Source organism: Dromiciops gliroides, chromosome 4 (assembly GCF_019393635.1).
Source record: "Dromiciops gliroides isolate mDroGli1 chromosome 4, mDroGli1.pri, whole genome shotgun sequence".
NCBI classification, from domain to species: domain Eukaryota; kingdom Metazoa; phylum Chordata; class Mammalia; order Microbiotheria; family Microbiotheriidae; genus Dromiciops; species Dromiciops gliroides.
Window position 1 is genome coordinate 394,992,134 of NC_057864.1, and position 16,173 is coordinate 395,008,306.

The window sequence follows — 16,173 nt, forward strand, 5'->3', positions numbered from 1 at the left end:
CATTTTGTCAGCAGGATGTCCAAGTTAATATTGAACCACCCCATGATTTTGTTTGGAAGTAAATCAAAGTGCATTCTAATTCTGCCTCCCACACATTAATTGTCACGTAGTTGTCACTTAACCTACCACAGCTTCAGTTTCCTTACCTGTAAAATGGGAATAATAGTAGAACTTATCTCCAGAAAGATGATATAGTAGATAAAAACCTGGACTTGGAATCAGAAAGATCTGATTTCAAATCCAGTCTCAGATACTTACTAGCTGTATGACTCGGAGTAAGTCACTTAACTTTTCCCTCAGTTTCCTCATTGGTAAACTAGGAATAATACTAGCACCAAAGTGATTATGACAATCAATGAGATAATGTTTTAATGCACTTTGCAAATCTTAAAGCACTATAAAAATGCTACCTAATGTATCAATTAAAATGAGAAACTATATGTAAAACAATTTGCAAACTTTAAAGCACTATATAAATATAATTGTCATTATATTCTGTCTTACAAAGTCAGGTATCCTACATTAACTATGCAAGAGTAATATTTTGCCAGGTATCTCCTCCATTTGAGGAAGAATGTTTTGGAGCCGGCTCAGACAGGCTCATGAGATCTGATTTTTAAACTTTCACCTTGGAAATTGGCAGCAGATGCCACAAAGTAGGGCTTAATTTATTGTTTTGTTGATTGTCTAGATCTAAGAAAACAATAGGAAAAATGTTAATGATACAGGTTAAACTTAAATATACATTTATACACATACACACACACACAATGTAATTGTTAAGCATTTACTAGGATACCACTCATTGGAGGTCTTTAAGTAGAGTCTGGATGACCATTTAGATATATTGTAGTGAAGATTCATTTTCCAGTATTTGTCAGAATAGATGGCCACTTAGGTCCCTTTAAATTAGCCCAGGGTCTGGCACATATTAGGCACTTAATAAATTATTATTGAATGAATTCTGATGTTCTCTGAGTGTGTGAAAGGATATGAAAAGGTAAATAGGAGATAGACAAAAAGGGAGATGCAGAAGCACAGATAGTCAATCTCAATAACAAAGTGATCTATCTCTATTTCATTTCCTATTCTAGATGTCTAACCTTCCTTCTGAGTCCTCTCACCAAGAGCCAAAGTGCTAAATAATAGTAATGCTCCTATCTACAGTGCTAAGAAAGCCTGCTTCTTTCACCCCACATTGGCTTATCTGAATTCTGATTCCTTTATTTTTCAGTCTGAGACATGGAAATAAGTGAAATGTCTCCCGTTCAATCATAGCATAATAGGCATTTCTCCTGTCTCTCTCTCTGTCTCATATACGTGTGTATGCATATGTATGTGTGTATGTGTATTTACATATTTGTGTGTATATATATATATATATAATTTTCCCCCAATTACATGTTAAAACAATTTTTAACATCTGTTTTTTAAAAGTTTGGAGTTCCAAATTCTATCCTTCCCTCCCTCCCTCTTCTCCCTCCCTCCCTCCCTCCCTGACACACTTAAGCAATCAGAAAAAGGTTATATATGTTGAATCATGTAAACAGTCATTTTGTACAAGAAGAGCCAAATAAAAGCAAATGGTACCCACTCTCTTAATCAATTAATCAATCAATATGCATTTATTAAGCACTTACTATATACCAGACACTTTGTATAGCACTAGAGATACAAAGATAAAAAAAATCCAGCTGCTGCTCTCAAGAAGCTTACATTCTTTTTTTTTTTTTGAAGCTTACATTCTTTCCTGACAGATAACATGGATATTTATAGGCATGTGTAAAGTAAATGCAAAATATTCTGAGGAGGAACAATCTGAAACTAACACCAGATAGCCCCTTGCATTACTTCAATGGCTGGCCTTTGTGTAGGACATCCTACTCTTGACAAATGTTTATAGCCCAGTTTTCAGACTGGATAACCACAGGGTAAGCAAGGTGCTTACTTGAATATTCATCCCCTCTACATTTTCCTACAATCTGGGGCAACATATCTTTATTTCATTAAATTGGATCCTGGGCATTAAGTAGGGATTCAGTAGGGTAACTATGTGGTGCAGTAGATAAAGTATTGGGCCTGAAGTAAAGAAGACTCATCTTCCTTAGTTCAAATCTGGCCTCATACACTTACTTGCTGCATGCCCTTGGGCATGTAACTTAACCCTATTTGCCTCAGTTTCCTCATCTGTCAAATGAGCTGGAGAAGGCAATGGCCAACCACTCTAGTATCTTTGCCAAAAAAAAAACAAAAAACCCCAGGGTCATGAAGAATCTGAAATGACTGAACAGCAACTCTTGGAACTGTGCTGTCATTCTTAACTTCCATTTTGAAGCAGAGATAGACTTTGTTTTGCTCTCTTCTTTCTGAGAGGTGAAATGTACATAAAATGTGAGGCAGATGTGAGAAACTGAAGTGGCATATGGTACAGAACAAATAATGGTACACCCACACATAGTAAAGACTTAGTGAGTTCAATAAAAAAACAGCCTGTCTTTCAGTGGCAATAGGGAAAGGCTGCAAAACATCATTAGTTAGAATGTCCTGGCTCAACAACAGCATGGAAAATAAAGTGGGTCCAAAGTAGAGCAGGTGTCCTGCTGCACTTCCCATTCATTTCTTCTTTTACAATGAACTCCAAACCTAGGGGACAAGGCTATTTAAAGAACTTGTTCCAAGTGGCCAGCTGGGTTCTAAAATAGTTTTTCCCTCATTTCCAAAATTTTCAGAAGTTCATCCTTAGTCAAAACTTGTTTTTATTTCTGGAGTCAGAAAGAGTTCATGGTCAATTCAAAGGCAGATTTCAAAAGGAGTTTAAAAAAAATTATCTTGAATAGACTTTTTTTTCTTTTCATGGAACAGACTAAGTTCAGGAAAAAAGGCAACAGAAAGATCAATGAATCTGGACTTAAGCCTGGGCTAGATTTTGTGCTAGAGAACCCCTGGACTCTACTGCTTACTACCTGTGTGATGCGGGGAGGTGGGGGAAACACTTTTCCTCAGTTTCTGCCTTCGTAAAACAAGGAGGATGGGCTCTCTGACCTCCAAAGTCCCTATCAGCTCAAAGTTTATGCTTCTTTGATCCTAAGTTCCCCACTCTTCCATGGACTAGCTGTTTGGTCTGTAAATAGTAATGATAATTCTTTTAGTTAGTAAACAAGGCTTTATTAAGTGCTTACTATGTGCCAAGCATTGTGCCAAGCACCAGGCATGAAAAGCCAAACAAAAAGAGGTCCCTGCTCTCCAGGAGCTCACCTTTTAATTGGAGAGTCTATAGGAAAATAATAATGTAAATATGAGATATGTATACACAGGTGTGCATAAGAAGACTGAAAAGTAGGAGAGAATCAGGTTGTGAAGAGTTTTAAATGCCAAACAAGAGGATATTTTATCATATAGGTAATAAGGAGCCACCGGAGTATATGGAATAGGATGACATGATTGATCTTGCCCTTTGGGGAAATCATGTTAGCTTCTAAATTGAAGATAGATTAAAATGGGAAGAGATTTTAGTCAGGAGACCAATTAGAAGGCATTGGAATAGCACACGTAGAAAGTGATAAGGGCTCAGTATAAGGATATTGGTTAACTCTTTATCAATAAGTCAACACTTATTAAACACCTATACTATAGTGTATAGAGTATCCAGTGAGAGAAAGTGACCAACAGTGCCAAAGGCTGCAAAGAGGTCAAAAAAATATGAGGCAATTAAGTGATAACTGGAAACTTTGGAGAGAAGAATTTCAGTTGAATGATGCTCTACATCCCTCAGAAGGTGGTGCCATGAATAGAACACTGGACCTGGACTCATGAAGATCTGACTTCAAATCAAAACTCAGATACTTATTAGTTATGTGACCCTGGGCAAGACACTAAATCTCTGTTTGCCTCAGTTTTCTGAACTGTAAAATGGGGGTAATAATAGTACCTACCTCCCCAGGGTTATTGTGAGGATAAAATGAAATAACACCACCTAAACATTTCACAGTGTGGATACATCATCCCATTCTGATCATGTCCACATAACTATGACAGAATTGGAAAGAATTGAAAGAACTACAGTTTCATAATATTTGGGGATTTGAAAAGTGCTTTACAAATGTTATTTCATTTGATCTTTGCAATAATCCTTGGAGGCGGGTGCTAATATCATTCCCACTTTTCAGATGAGGAAATTAAGAGAGGCTAAATGACTTGCCCAGACCCACAGTTAGTAAGCTAGGAAGTATCTGTGATAGGAATTTGAACTCAGGTCTCTATTACTCCAAGTTCAGTTTTATATCCACTATGCTACCTAGATGCTTATGAGTCTGGGGAAGGAGAAGTTGAGGTACACAACCTATTCTCTAAAGTCTTGCTTAATAAACTGGAGCATGACTGATTATATTTCACCTATATAGACAAAGACCAGTGACTCAATTTGTGAGTAATTTGGAGAGGAAAAAAAATAAAACTTGAGTCACTTCTGAAAAAGGGCTATTTTGCTTTAAATAAAGAAAAATTAAGCAGTGCCTTAGTTATTTTTTTAATGTCAATTGGGATAGTTTCAGTAGATAAATGTGCAATTTTCTTTGCATGACACATAGGACAGAGAATCTAATTTTGTTCAACTTCATCTCAGTGAAGGAGAAAATTATTTTTAAAAAAAAATTTAAATAACCATACAGCAAGAAGCACTGAATTCCAAGATAAGAGAATAGGCTAAGATGTGTTATGATGAGTCACCACCCTGACAGTGAAGGAGCTGATATTTAACATAAAACACTCTATTATAGATAAAGATAAGGTATGAAATGTAGATTCTGCTTGGTAGAAAAATGACTAATGCAGCAGGAAAGTCTTTAGACCAGCCTAGTCTGTAATGAACAGCAGCTACCCATCAATAGTGTTCTTGTCTCTTCTGCTCAGAAACATCATTAAAACCTGATTTTGATTAAGGTCAGTGATATCAAAGCTTAAAGACTCACAATTTCTTTTTAACTAAAAAAAAAAGAACAACCCTCCTCAAAATTGTGTTCCTTAGTTTGTTATTTTTTTAAAAACCTCATAAAAATAAAAATGTTTTAGCTACTTAAGTTAAAGACAATTTTATTCATTTTTTTTTCTTTTTGAAAGATTCATTTCTTTTTTTTTTAATTTTTTTTCTTTTTTAGTGAGGCAATTGGGGTTAAGTGACTTGCCCAGGGTCACACAGCTAGTAAGTGTTAAGTGTCTGAGGCCGGATTTGAACTCAGGTACTCCTGACTCCAGGGCCGGTGCTCTATCCACTGCACCACCTAGCTGCCCCCGAAAGATTCATTTCTAAAGAAATAACCTGAGGTGATGACTAAAGTTTTGGTCTTGGGGTCAAGAAGTCCTGGGTTCTTATGCCCATTCAGAAATAGATTAGCTGTATTACCTTAAAATGAAACCTTAATGGGGCAGCTAGGTGGTGCAGTGGATAGAGTACCGGCCCTGGAGTCAGGAGAACCTGAGTTCAAATCCAGCCTCAGACACTTGACACTTACTAGCTGTGTGACCCTGGACAAGTCACTTAACCCCCATTGCCCTGCAAAAAAAAAAAAAAAAAAAGAACCTTTAATCTCTATTTGCCTCAGGCTATTCAGTAGAATTTCTCTACTAAATCACAGGTTAGAATGAAGTAGACTCAAACACCTAGGAAAGCACAGGTTCTTTTCATATTCTAGGTAGTGGGTGGGGCAGAGAGGATAGAGTTTAGGACATAGAGTTAGGAAGAGAGCAATGCAAATCCTGCCTCAGACACTTTCTGCCTATATGACACCAGGAATCTCAAGTTCAGTTTCATCAGTTCTACAATAGGGAGACTAACAGCACCTACCTCACAGGGTTGTGATGAAGATCAAATGAAAAAAAGAAAAAAGGAAGAAAGAAAAAAAAGAAAAGAAAAGAAAAGAAAAGAAAAGAAAAGAAAAGAAAAGAAAAGAAAAGAAAAGAAAAGAAAAGAAAAGAAAAGAAAAGAAAAGAAAAGAAGAGAAGAGAAAAGAAAAGAAAAGAAAAGAAAAGAAAAGAAAAATTTGGGGCAGCTAGGTGGTGCAATGGATAATGCACCAGCCCTGGATTCAGGAGGACCTGAGTTCAAATTCAGCTTCAGACACTTGACACTAGCTGTGTGAACCTGGGCAAGTCACTTAACCCCAATTGCCTCACACACACACACAAAAAAGATAAAATGAGATAAGAAAACCTTAAAGTGCCTTATAAATAATAGCTACTATTATTTTTACATTGGTTTTCTAGACTAGCTAGTCCAAATATCTGCTTCCTGGAGCCACTGTTTCTATCATAGAGTCAGTGCAACACAAGTTTTGTCAATATTACCCTACCTCTGGAGGTTTTTAGAGGGTTTCTGATAATTACAACAAAAAGCTAAGGGGGGATAATCATTACACAAAATTGTTTAACCTCTGCCAGTGAGATTCGATTACCTTCAGTTTGCCTTTCTAAGTTGCCTGGGAAATATTTAGGATTACAAACAATTCATGAGCTTCAGCTTCTTTGTTTTATCTTTAACTTTTTTTTTGTAAAGATCACATATAGATTTCAAATGCTCTATGGGGAAAAATGATAATTTTGAGACTACATCTGTGAAATAGAATTTTTACACACACATACACACGCAAATATTGGAGCAAATCATTCATTCTTTCTAGGGCTCAATTTCTTTATCTGTAAACTGAAAGCATTAGACTAGATTACCTCTAAGGTTTCCTTTTAAATCTAATATTCTTGAGTCTGTCCATCAATAAAAATGTAATAATAATAATAATATTAACAACTAGCATTTATATAGTGTTTTAAGGTGTGTAAAGCACTTCACAAGTATTTTCTCCTTTGATCCTCACAACAAGCCTGGGAGATAGATCCTATTATTATGCCCATTTTAAAGAAGGAAGCTGAGGAAGACAGAGGTTAAGTGACTTGTCCAGGTCACTTATAAAGAGACCAAAGCCAGATTCGAACTTAGGTCTTCTTGATTTGAAACCTGATGCTTTATCCACTAAACCACCTCCCTGCCTTATAACCAAGAATAATGCACTTTCACAAAACTAGAATTTTTACTAAATTACTTTTGATTATTTCACTGAGTCTATGACCACTCTTCGTTTATCTTTCAGATACACCAAGATGAAGACAGCCACCAACATCTACATTTTCAATCTAGCCCTGGCAGATGCCCTAGCAACCAGCACACTGCCCTTCCAAAGTGTCAACTACTTGATGGGCACCTGGCCCTTTGGCACTATCCTCTGTAAGATTGTGATCTCCATAGACTACTACAACATGTTCACCAGCATCTTTACTCTCTGCACCATGAGTGTTGATCGCTACATTGCCGTCTGCCACCCAGTCAAGGCCTTGGATTTCCGTACTCCCCGAAATGCCAAAATTGTCAATGTCTGCAACTGGATACTGTCCTCAGCCATAGGTCTTCCAGTCATGTTCATGGCTACCACAAAATACAGGCAAGGTTGGTAATGATTTGAAGGGTGATGGTGCAATACAAAATGTGGGCAGAGTTGAGTAAAGAGGAATTTGGAGGTGGCAATATGCTTTGATCAACGTTTTTTCTTCTGTACTTACTCCAATTCTCTGATAGGCAAGATGATGTAAAAGAGAAAGGACCAACCCTGAAATTAGGAAGACATATTTAATTCCTGCCTGTGACATAGATTAATTTTGTGACCATAAGGAAGTCAGTTAACCTTTCAGTGTCCTAGGCAACTCTTTAAGACAATTATTTACAGATTAATAGCCAACTTGTATTAACAGAAGAAATTTTCACATCAAAAGTTTCCTATGCCTATAAAAATCAAAGACCCATCCCAAAGACAGCAGTTAAGGAAAATGCAATAATCTAGTAAAATTGTAAGCTTGTAGATAATGGATCTTCCCTTCTATGAATTGTTACTGATCTATGTTCATCAATTCTTAATAACTATTGTCCATGTCTTCCTATAAGTACACCATAAGGGATCTACCCAATGTGTTGGCAGCCTCCTCGCTTTTGTAATATCATTTGGATGCCAATGAAGCACATGGGCCATCAGAATAATATGTTATGGATGTTTATTTACCTCTTGGTTGGAAAGAGTCCAAAAAGGATTTGGAACAAAATAGTTTCTTTAATTTTTTAATTCATTGGTGTATAAATAGGTAAAAATACGTCCTTCATTTCTTTTTTTTTTGTGGGGCAATGAGGGTTAAGTGACTTGCCCAGGGTCACACAGCTAGTAAGGGTCAAGTATCTGAGGCCAGATTTGAACTCAGGTCCTCCTGAATCCAGGACCAGTGCCCTAGCCACTGCACCACCTAACTTCCCCCTACTTTCTTCATTTCTCAGGATAAATAGGAAATAAGAGAAGGAAGGCACTCCTCCTTAAGAAGATAGGGAATGGCATAGGCTTCATGTAGATGATGGAACTACAGTAGGGATTTAAAGGAAGCCAGGTAAACCAGTAGGTAGAAATGAAGAGGCAAAAATTCCAGGCAGAGAAAATGCCCAGAGACAAAAGATGGAGTGTCTGCAAGGAGGCCAATGTCACTAGATCAAAGAGTATGTAAAAGAGAGTAAGATATAAGTAGACTGGAAAGGTAGGAAGGTTCTAGGTTAAGAAGATCTTTAAATACCAAATGGAGAAATGTATATTTGATCCTAGAGATGGTAGGAAGCGACTAGAGTTTGTTGAGTAGAGGGTAACATGATTAGAACTGTGCTTTAGAAAAATCACTTTGGTGGCTGAAAGGGAAGCTAGATTAGAGTGGGCAGAGATGAGCAGGCAGACCCACTAGAAGGCTATTGCAACAATCCATGCATCAGAGGGCCTGAACCAGAATGGTGGCAATGTCAGAGGGGAGAAGGTAGAGAATTTGACAGGTGATGCAAAAGTGAAATCAACAGACCTCAGCCAAGGATTGGATATGGGGGGAGGGAGAGGCAAAAGACAGTGAGGAGTTGAAGATGACTCCTAGGCTGTAAGCCTGATTTAGTGGGAGAGTGGTATTGCCTTGTACAGTAATAGGAATTGGGGGGGGGGCAGGATTTAGGGAGAAAAAGAATGAGTCTGGTTTTGGACAAGTTGAGTTTAAGATGTCTACTGGACATCCTGTTTGAGATGTCTGAAAGATAGTTGAGATGTAAGACTGGAAGTCAGCAGAATGGTTGGAGCAATATAGGTAGATTTGAGAATGATAAGCATTGAGATGGCAATTAGATCCAAGGATGCTGAAGAGATCACCAAGTGAAGAAGTATAAAGTGTAAAGAAAAGAGAGCCAAGGACAGAACCCTGTGGGATATATGCTGTTAGAGGATATGATCTAGATAAGGATCTAGCAAAGGAGACTTAGAAGGAGTGGTCAGATGGGTAGGAAGAGACCCGGGAGAGAGTGGTGTCTCGAAAATCTAGAGATAAGAAAGTATCGAGGAGGAAAGGGTTATCAACAGTGCCAAAGGTACAGAGAAGTTTAGAAGAATGAAGATTAAGAAAAGATCACTGGATTTGGCAATCAAGAGATTACTAATAACTTTGGAGAGAGGAATTTTGATGGAGTGATCAGGTTAGAAGCAAATTGCAAGAGGTCAAAAAGAGACTGAGAGGAGAGAAAATAGAGGCACCCATTGTAGATAGATTTTTTCCAAAGAGTTTAGCCACAAAGGGTAGAAGAAATAGAGGATGATAGCAAGATAGAAAGATCATATGAGGATTACCTGCCCATCATCAGACTGGTAGAGAAATGGGAATGTTTATAGACAGTAGGGAATGAGTGAACAAACAGGGAAAGATTGAAAGTAAGTAATAGAGTGGGAATGACAGAGGGGGAAATATGTTGGAGGAGACCAGATAAAATGGGATCTCTTGAGGAGGGTGAGAGGTTAGCCTTGGTAAGGAGTAAGACAATTCAGCATATGATACAGGAAGGGGTAAAAGAGATTATAGCAAAAGGCAAATGGATCATATGAGATGGGGAAAGAGGGATTAAAGGGAGCCCATATAAAATGACCTCATTTTTTCCATAAAATGAGTCAAGTTTCTCAGCTGAGAAGTCAGGGGAAGGGGAGGAGAGTCAAGGGAGGAAGAAAGGATGAAAAGGTTTGTAAGAGCTGCTGTGGAGAGTAGGATAGTGAGTTATCAGGCAGATTTACAAGAATTATCTAGCAGCAATGAAAGCCCAGTCAAGGAAAGAAGGATGGGAGGCAGCTAGGTGGTGCAGTGAATAAAGCACAGGCCTTGAATTCAGGAGGACCTGAGTTCAAATCCAGCCTCACACACTTGACATTAGCTGTGTGACCCTGGACAAGTCACTTAACCCTCATTGCCCTGCAAAACAAATGCAAATATAAAAATATAAGAAAGAAGGATGAAACAAAAGAAGGATGGCAGAAAGTTTAACCAATGGGTCAAAATGTGGAAAAGAATAGAGTGGCTAGTGCAGGGGAGATGGCCTGGGAAAGAACTAAACAATCAAGAGATTGACAGTCATGGTGCAGACAAAAATTATGGTTTTATAAAGGAATGAAAAGAGAAAGAGAGATAAAAATCAATAAGAGCATAATAAGATATGGGGATTTCAGAATTCTTCAGTGTTGAGGTGGTAAATTGTGGGTGATGGCAAGATCAACAGTATGACCATCTTTGTGTCTGACCAATGGAGGTGGGATGGAGTAGTATGTCATGGGGAATAAGTAAGTTGAGGACTTGAGTGGTTAGAGTGTTTGAGGGACAGTGAATATATATGTTGAAGTTTCTTAATATGAGGGCAAGAGTTGGGAAGGAGAAAAACATTGTGAGCTAAGAAAGGAGAAAAGAAAGAGAGTGGCCAGACAACAGTTACGTTGATTGCTAAAAGAAAACAAGAAGGCTCCTATTATGTTGGCTAGAACCAGGGATACTGATAAATGTTTAACAACTGCTCGGGTTTGGGGGAAAGAAGAGAAAGACATATTCCACACTTCTGCGTTGAATTATAATTATTATTAACATTTTCATCAATTTCTTGAGTGTAAACAATTAATTAAGCCTTGGTTTGTAGTTTTTCACTGTTTCCAAAATATAAATACTCACAGTGAAATTTTACCAATTGTTTCATGAGAGCGATTGGGAACTGGCTCCAGTACATCTCTGGCTAGAACCCCCATGGCCAAATAATGGGAGGACAAACACAGGGTTGAGAGGATTGGGAGCTAAATCACTGGAAGGATTATTCTCATCACTAAGCTCACAGATGCCTTTGAATATCTAAGAGAAATTGTAATATAGACAATTTAAACCAAAACATCCCTCCTGAAATATCCAGAGAAGCAAGCCATTTCATTATAATACATAGGCACAGACTTAGTTTTTGTTCAAGGGTCCTTCACAATAAACAGCTGTGGCAATGATTTAAAAAACAACAATAAAGAAAGTCTGCAATGCTATTATTGCTCATCCTTCTTTATAACTTGTATTCTAGGTTCCATTGATTGTACACTCACATTTTCCCATCCAACTTGGTACTGGGAAAACCTGCTGAAGATCTGTGTTTTCATCTTTGCCTTCATCATGCCGGTCCTCATCATTACCGTGTGTTATGGTCTGATGATTTTACGCCTCAAGAGTGTCCGTATGCTGTCTGGCTCCAAAGAGAAGGACAGAAACCTGAGAAGAATCACCAGAATGGTGTTGGTAGTAGTGGCTGTGTTTATAGTCTGCTGGACCCCCATTCACATCTATGTCATCATCAAAGCCTTGGTCACCATCCCTGAAACTACTTTCCAAACTGTTTCCTGGCACTTCTGCATTGCTCTAGGGTATACAAACAGCTGTCTCAATCCAGTCCTTTATGCATTCCTGGATGAAAACTTCAAGAGATGTTTCCGAGAGTTCTGCATCCCCACTTCCTCCACTATCGAACAACAAAATTCGACTCGAATTCGCCAAAACACTCGGGACCACCCTTCCACTGCCAACACTGTGGATAGGACTAACCATCAGGTATGACTAGTGGTTGAGATGTCATGTCCAGAATCAGTTATTCCCACTGAGAGTGACTTGAATTTGAAAGTTTTGTAATTTACTACCTAGTTCCAATTGTGAAGTTTTGGCGGGGGGTGGGGGTGGGGGGAGGTCTGGTGTGTGTGTGTGTGTGTGTGTGTGTGTGTGTGTGTGTGTGTGTGTGTGTTGAAGCAAGGCAGCTTATTTTTACACATTAAGTCCATATATATTCCTAGGTGTAGCCACACAAATACAAATGTACTTAAATAAAAAAGAAAAGCCTTTTAGTAGCTGGATCAATACATTCTTTCTATATATTAATCAGTTTCCACAATCTTTTTTTTTTCAGGGCAATGAGGGTTAAGTGACTTGCCCAGGGTCACACAGCTAGTAAGTGTCAAGTGTCTGAGACTGGATTTGAACTCAGGTCCTCCTGAATCCAGGGCCAGTGCTTTATCCACTGCCACCTAGCTGCCCCCAATCTTTTTTTTTCTTAATCTATGGCATTCTCATATCACTAACGTAACTAGCAAAATAGTTCTATTCTAGGGTCTCTTTCCAGATCTCCAGTATTAGAATAAGTCTATATATTTTGATATATTGAAAAAACCTTGGACTTGAAGTAAAAAAATAAAAAACACCTTGAGCTGTAGCCCTGGCCTTGTCACTGACTAGGCTTAGACTAGTCTATTTCATTACTCTGTGACTCAGTTTCTTTATATATCAAAAGAGGAGTTTAAGCTCCCTTCCAGCTCTGAAGTCCTACAAATCTGTCTTTTTTCTAAGAACTTTATGAATTTTCATGTAATCTCTGACCATTGTCATTTTCATCTGAAATTATTCTGACCTTGATACTGTTCTTGGTGGTACTATGTGTCTAGAGAAAGTATCACCTCCTCAGTTGTCTTATCCACAGTACCATGCTGTGACTGTCAAAGTCATATTGCATCTATGAATGTGCTACCAAATAGATATTTATTCCACTTCATGTTAATGAAACTAACCAATTCTCAAGGAAATAGAAAAACGTTTGTTCCTAAGAGAGTCCGTATAATAGGCTGCTGACCTGCTAAAATGAATGAAAAGGAAAGTATAAGGGTGTGTGTGTATGTGTGTGTGTGTGTGTGTGTGTGTGTGTGTGTGTGTGTGTGTGAGAATATTACCTGTTCCAACTTCTATTTCAAAAATTAGAAGCTGGAAGGGTGGTAGTGGTGCCTTATTTCTCCTATTTGACTCTTTCATATTCTTTTGGTTTTGTTTTTGCGGGCAATAAGAGTTAAGTGACTTGCCCAGGGTCACACAGCTAGTTAAGTGTCAAGTGTCTGAGGCTGGATTTGAACTCAGGTCTTCCTGAATCCAAGGCCAGTGCTTTATCCACTGTGCCCCCTCTTTCATATTCTTTTACCAACTCTTTTCTACCTAGTTCCTTTTTCTAAGCTCTCTTCCAGTTTCCACTGATTCATTTAAAATATGTCTAGGATTTTAGGAAAGGAAAATTTTAATGGACCATTCAAAGCCCAGTATGCTGCAGAGATTATTGACCTAGGGTACATGATCTTATTTTATACACACACATATAAGCACATGTACACATACACATATATGTTCCTATATAATGATACATGTAAACGTAGCATATAAATAAATATAGTTATCACATGTATATATATAACTATATGCAACATATATAAATATTTTAATTCTATATACTTCATTTTATATATTTAAAAACATTACTCTGAGAAGACCTCCATAGGCTTCTCCAGATTGCCAGAGGAATCCATCACACACACACATGGTTAAGACCCCTTACTGTAAAGGCTTATAGGATGCAATTCATATGATTAGATAGTTGGGTGGTGCTGTGGCTAGAGCACAGAACTTGAAATGTAGACAAACCTGACTTCAAATTTCCTTTCAGACACTTTCTAACTGATGTGACCCTGAGCAAGACACTTGATCACTGCCTGCCTCAGTTTCCCCATTAGTAAAATGGAGTTAATTATAACATCTACCTCCCGGTGCTATTGTGACAGTTATTGAGATGATATTTGTAAAGGGGTTTGCCAACCTTAAAGTGGTATATAAATACTTGCTACTACTATTATTATGACAATCCAAGCCCAAGACCCAAATGTAAGTTGAATTATTTTATTCCATTTAAGTGGCATGATGATCACTTATTGCAAGCATCAGAGTACTCTGTGTTTAGGTCTTTTCCTTCCCACCTGACACAAGCTCTGTCTCTGTGGAAAGTGAGCTCTTAGGTGGAGTGTAGTACTTCACTACTAGGACCTCTTTACATCCAAACTCCAGTTCCAGCTTCCATTCTGTTCTGTTGGTCATGTGGCCTGGATACAGAAGCATGACCTTGGCTCCCAGCAGCAAATGGGCTTTCCTTATGCTGACAGTGACCTTAATGTGTCTCTAACATGGTCCCAGCACAGTGCAGATTAAGGTAAATAAAAGGTCTGCCTTTAAAAAAAATAATTATGCTTTATCTTCAGCATTATCTCTTTGGAGTTGCAGCAGTGTCAGATACCAGTGGAAATGCATTAGCCGAAGAATTGGCTGCCTTCCCAAACTGTCCAACTGGGAAAGTCATACAGGGGAAGAAGGCCACCAGGAAGCAAGAGAGTGAAATGCAGCAATATTTGCAAATTCAGAAAAACCTGAGGTTCCTTCTTCTAATCTCTAGTGAAATATCATCATTATTAGGGCCAAAGAAGTTATACACAAACATTTATTTCTCTGAGGCTTCAGTAGCAATTGGAGCTATATACCAAAAATATATATGATGTAGCTAGAATTAAAGTCCTTATATCAGTGATCAGACAGTACATAATGTAATCCTGTTATCTTCAAAAACAAATAAAAACAACCAGCCAAATCAGATGATTTGGTTCTCAAAATGTAATGTGGAGACACAATTGCAGGCACAAGGATCTGTGGCAAAGAACCTAAATATTTCATGACACATCAGGACATGGAGATAAAAATGGAAAAGTAGAACCCACCTGCATAGTCTGACAATTCAGATGTCCAGCCACCTGGTCACTGAGGATATGTACTAGGCATTTGAATTCAGAATCAAGGGACCTGCATACCTGCATATAGCATCAACTAGCTATATGACCTTAGTCTCCTCATCTATAAAATGAGATGGTTGACCTAGATGAAACGTAAATCCCCTTCCAGTTCTAAAACCTATAGATTTCTGTTCTGTATTATCTTTTCCAGTCTAAATAATTCCAATAACAAAAGCCTCTACTCTAGTCTCATACATTCCAAGGTATTCATCATCTGAGTTTAGCCTTTGGATAATCGGCATCTGTCTTAGACTGTGAATCCCCAGTGCTGGTCACCATACTCTAATGAGGACATGCCCCAGGCTGAGCACAGTGAACAGATTACCTCATATCTTTGCCATGTTGTCCCATTTTTGTGCATTCTAGAATCGCCTACTCTTTCAGCAAATTCTGATTCATGCACAGCTTATTATCTTTATGACCCTTAGATCTTTATTAGATGCACTTGCACATAGACTATCATTTCCCATATGGTATTTGTGCAATTGATTTTTCCCCATAAAACGTTACCCTCACTTGCCCTTTATTGAACTTTGTTCTGTTCCTGAATACTTCTCCCATTCAGTAAAAGTATTCTACATTCTAATTCTTCCCTCAGCCATCATTTGTGCTTCCCTGACCTCTCCTTATCAGCCTTCACAGTTTGGTTTCAGGCCAAAGCTTTCTTATTGAATCCATTTTAGTTCTATCCTAAAGTGGATTTATGAAAATCTTAAACATGACCCAAGGAAAATGATAGATCCTTATGCAGTACCATTTGATTTCTAGGGTTTCACCAGGGAGACAAGGACCCAGTGACAAGTGTGGCAAATAACTATAAGCTAGGGCAGCTAAATGGTACACTGGATAGAGTGCTGGGCCCAGAGTCAAAAGACCTGAGTTCAAATTCAGCCTCTGACACTTAACTAGCATTGACTCTGAGCAAGTCACTAAACCCTGTTTGTCTCAATTGACTCATCTGTAAAATGAGTTGGAGAAGAAAATGGCAAACCACGCCAGTATCTTTACCAAGAAAAGCCCAAATGGAGTCACAGAGTCAGACACAAGTGAAAAACAACTGGAAATAACTGACTACAAAGGACCACCAAATTAG

At 38.2% G+C, this 16,173-nt stretch overlaps 1 protein-coding gene across 1 annotated transcript in view; it reads left to right on the forward strand.

Moving 5' to 3' along the window:
- OPRM1 (opioid receptor mu 1) overlaps nt 1-16,173 on the forward strand; it is a 55,744-nt gene that overhangs the window by 31,035 nt on the left and 8,536 nt on the right. Inside the window, exons 2-3 of the mRNA XM_043964265.1 lie at nt 7,137-7,489; nt 11,471-11,991. Of these exons, the coding sequence (XP_043820200.1) occupies nt 7,137-7,489; nt 11,471-11,991 (874 nt within the window). The remainder of the gene's footprint in view (nt 1-7,136; nt 7,490-11,470; nt 11,992-16,173) is intronic.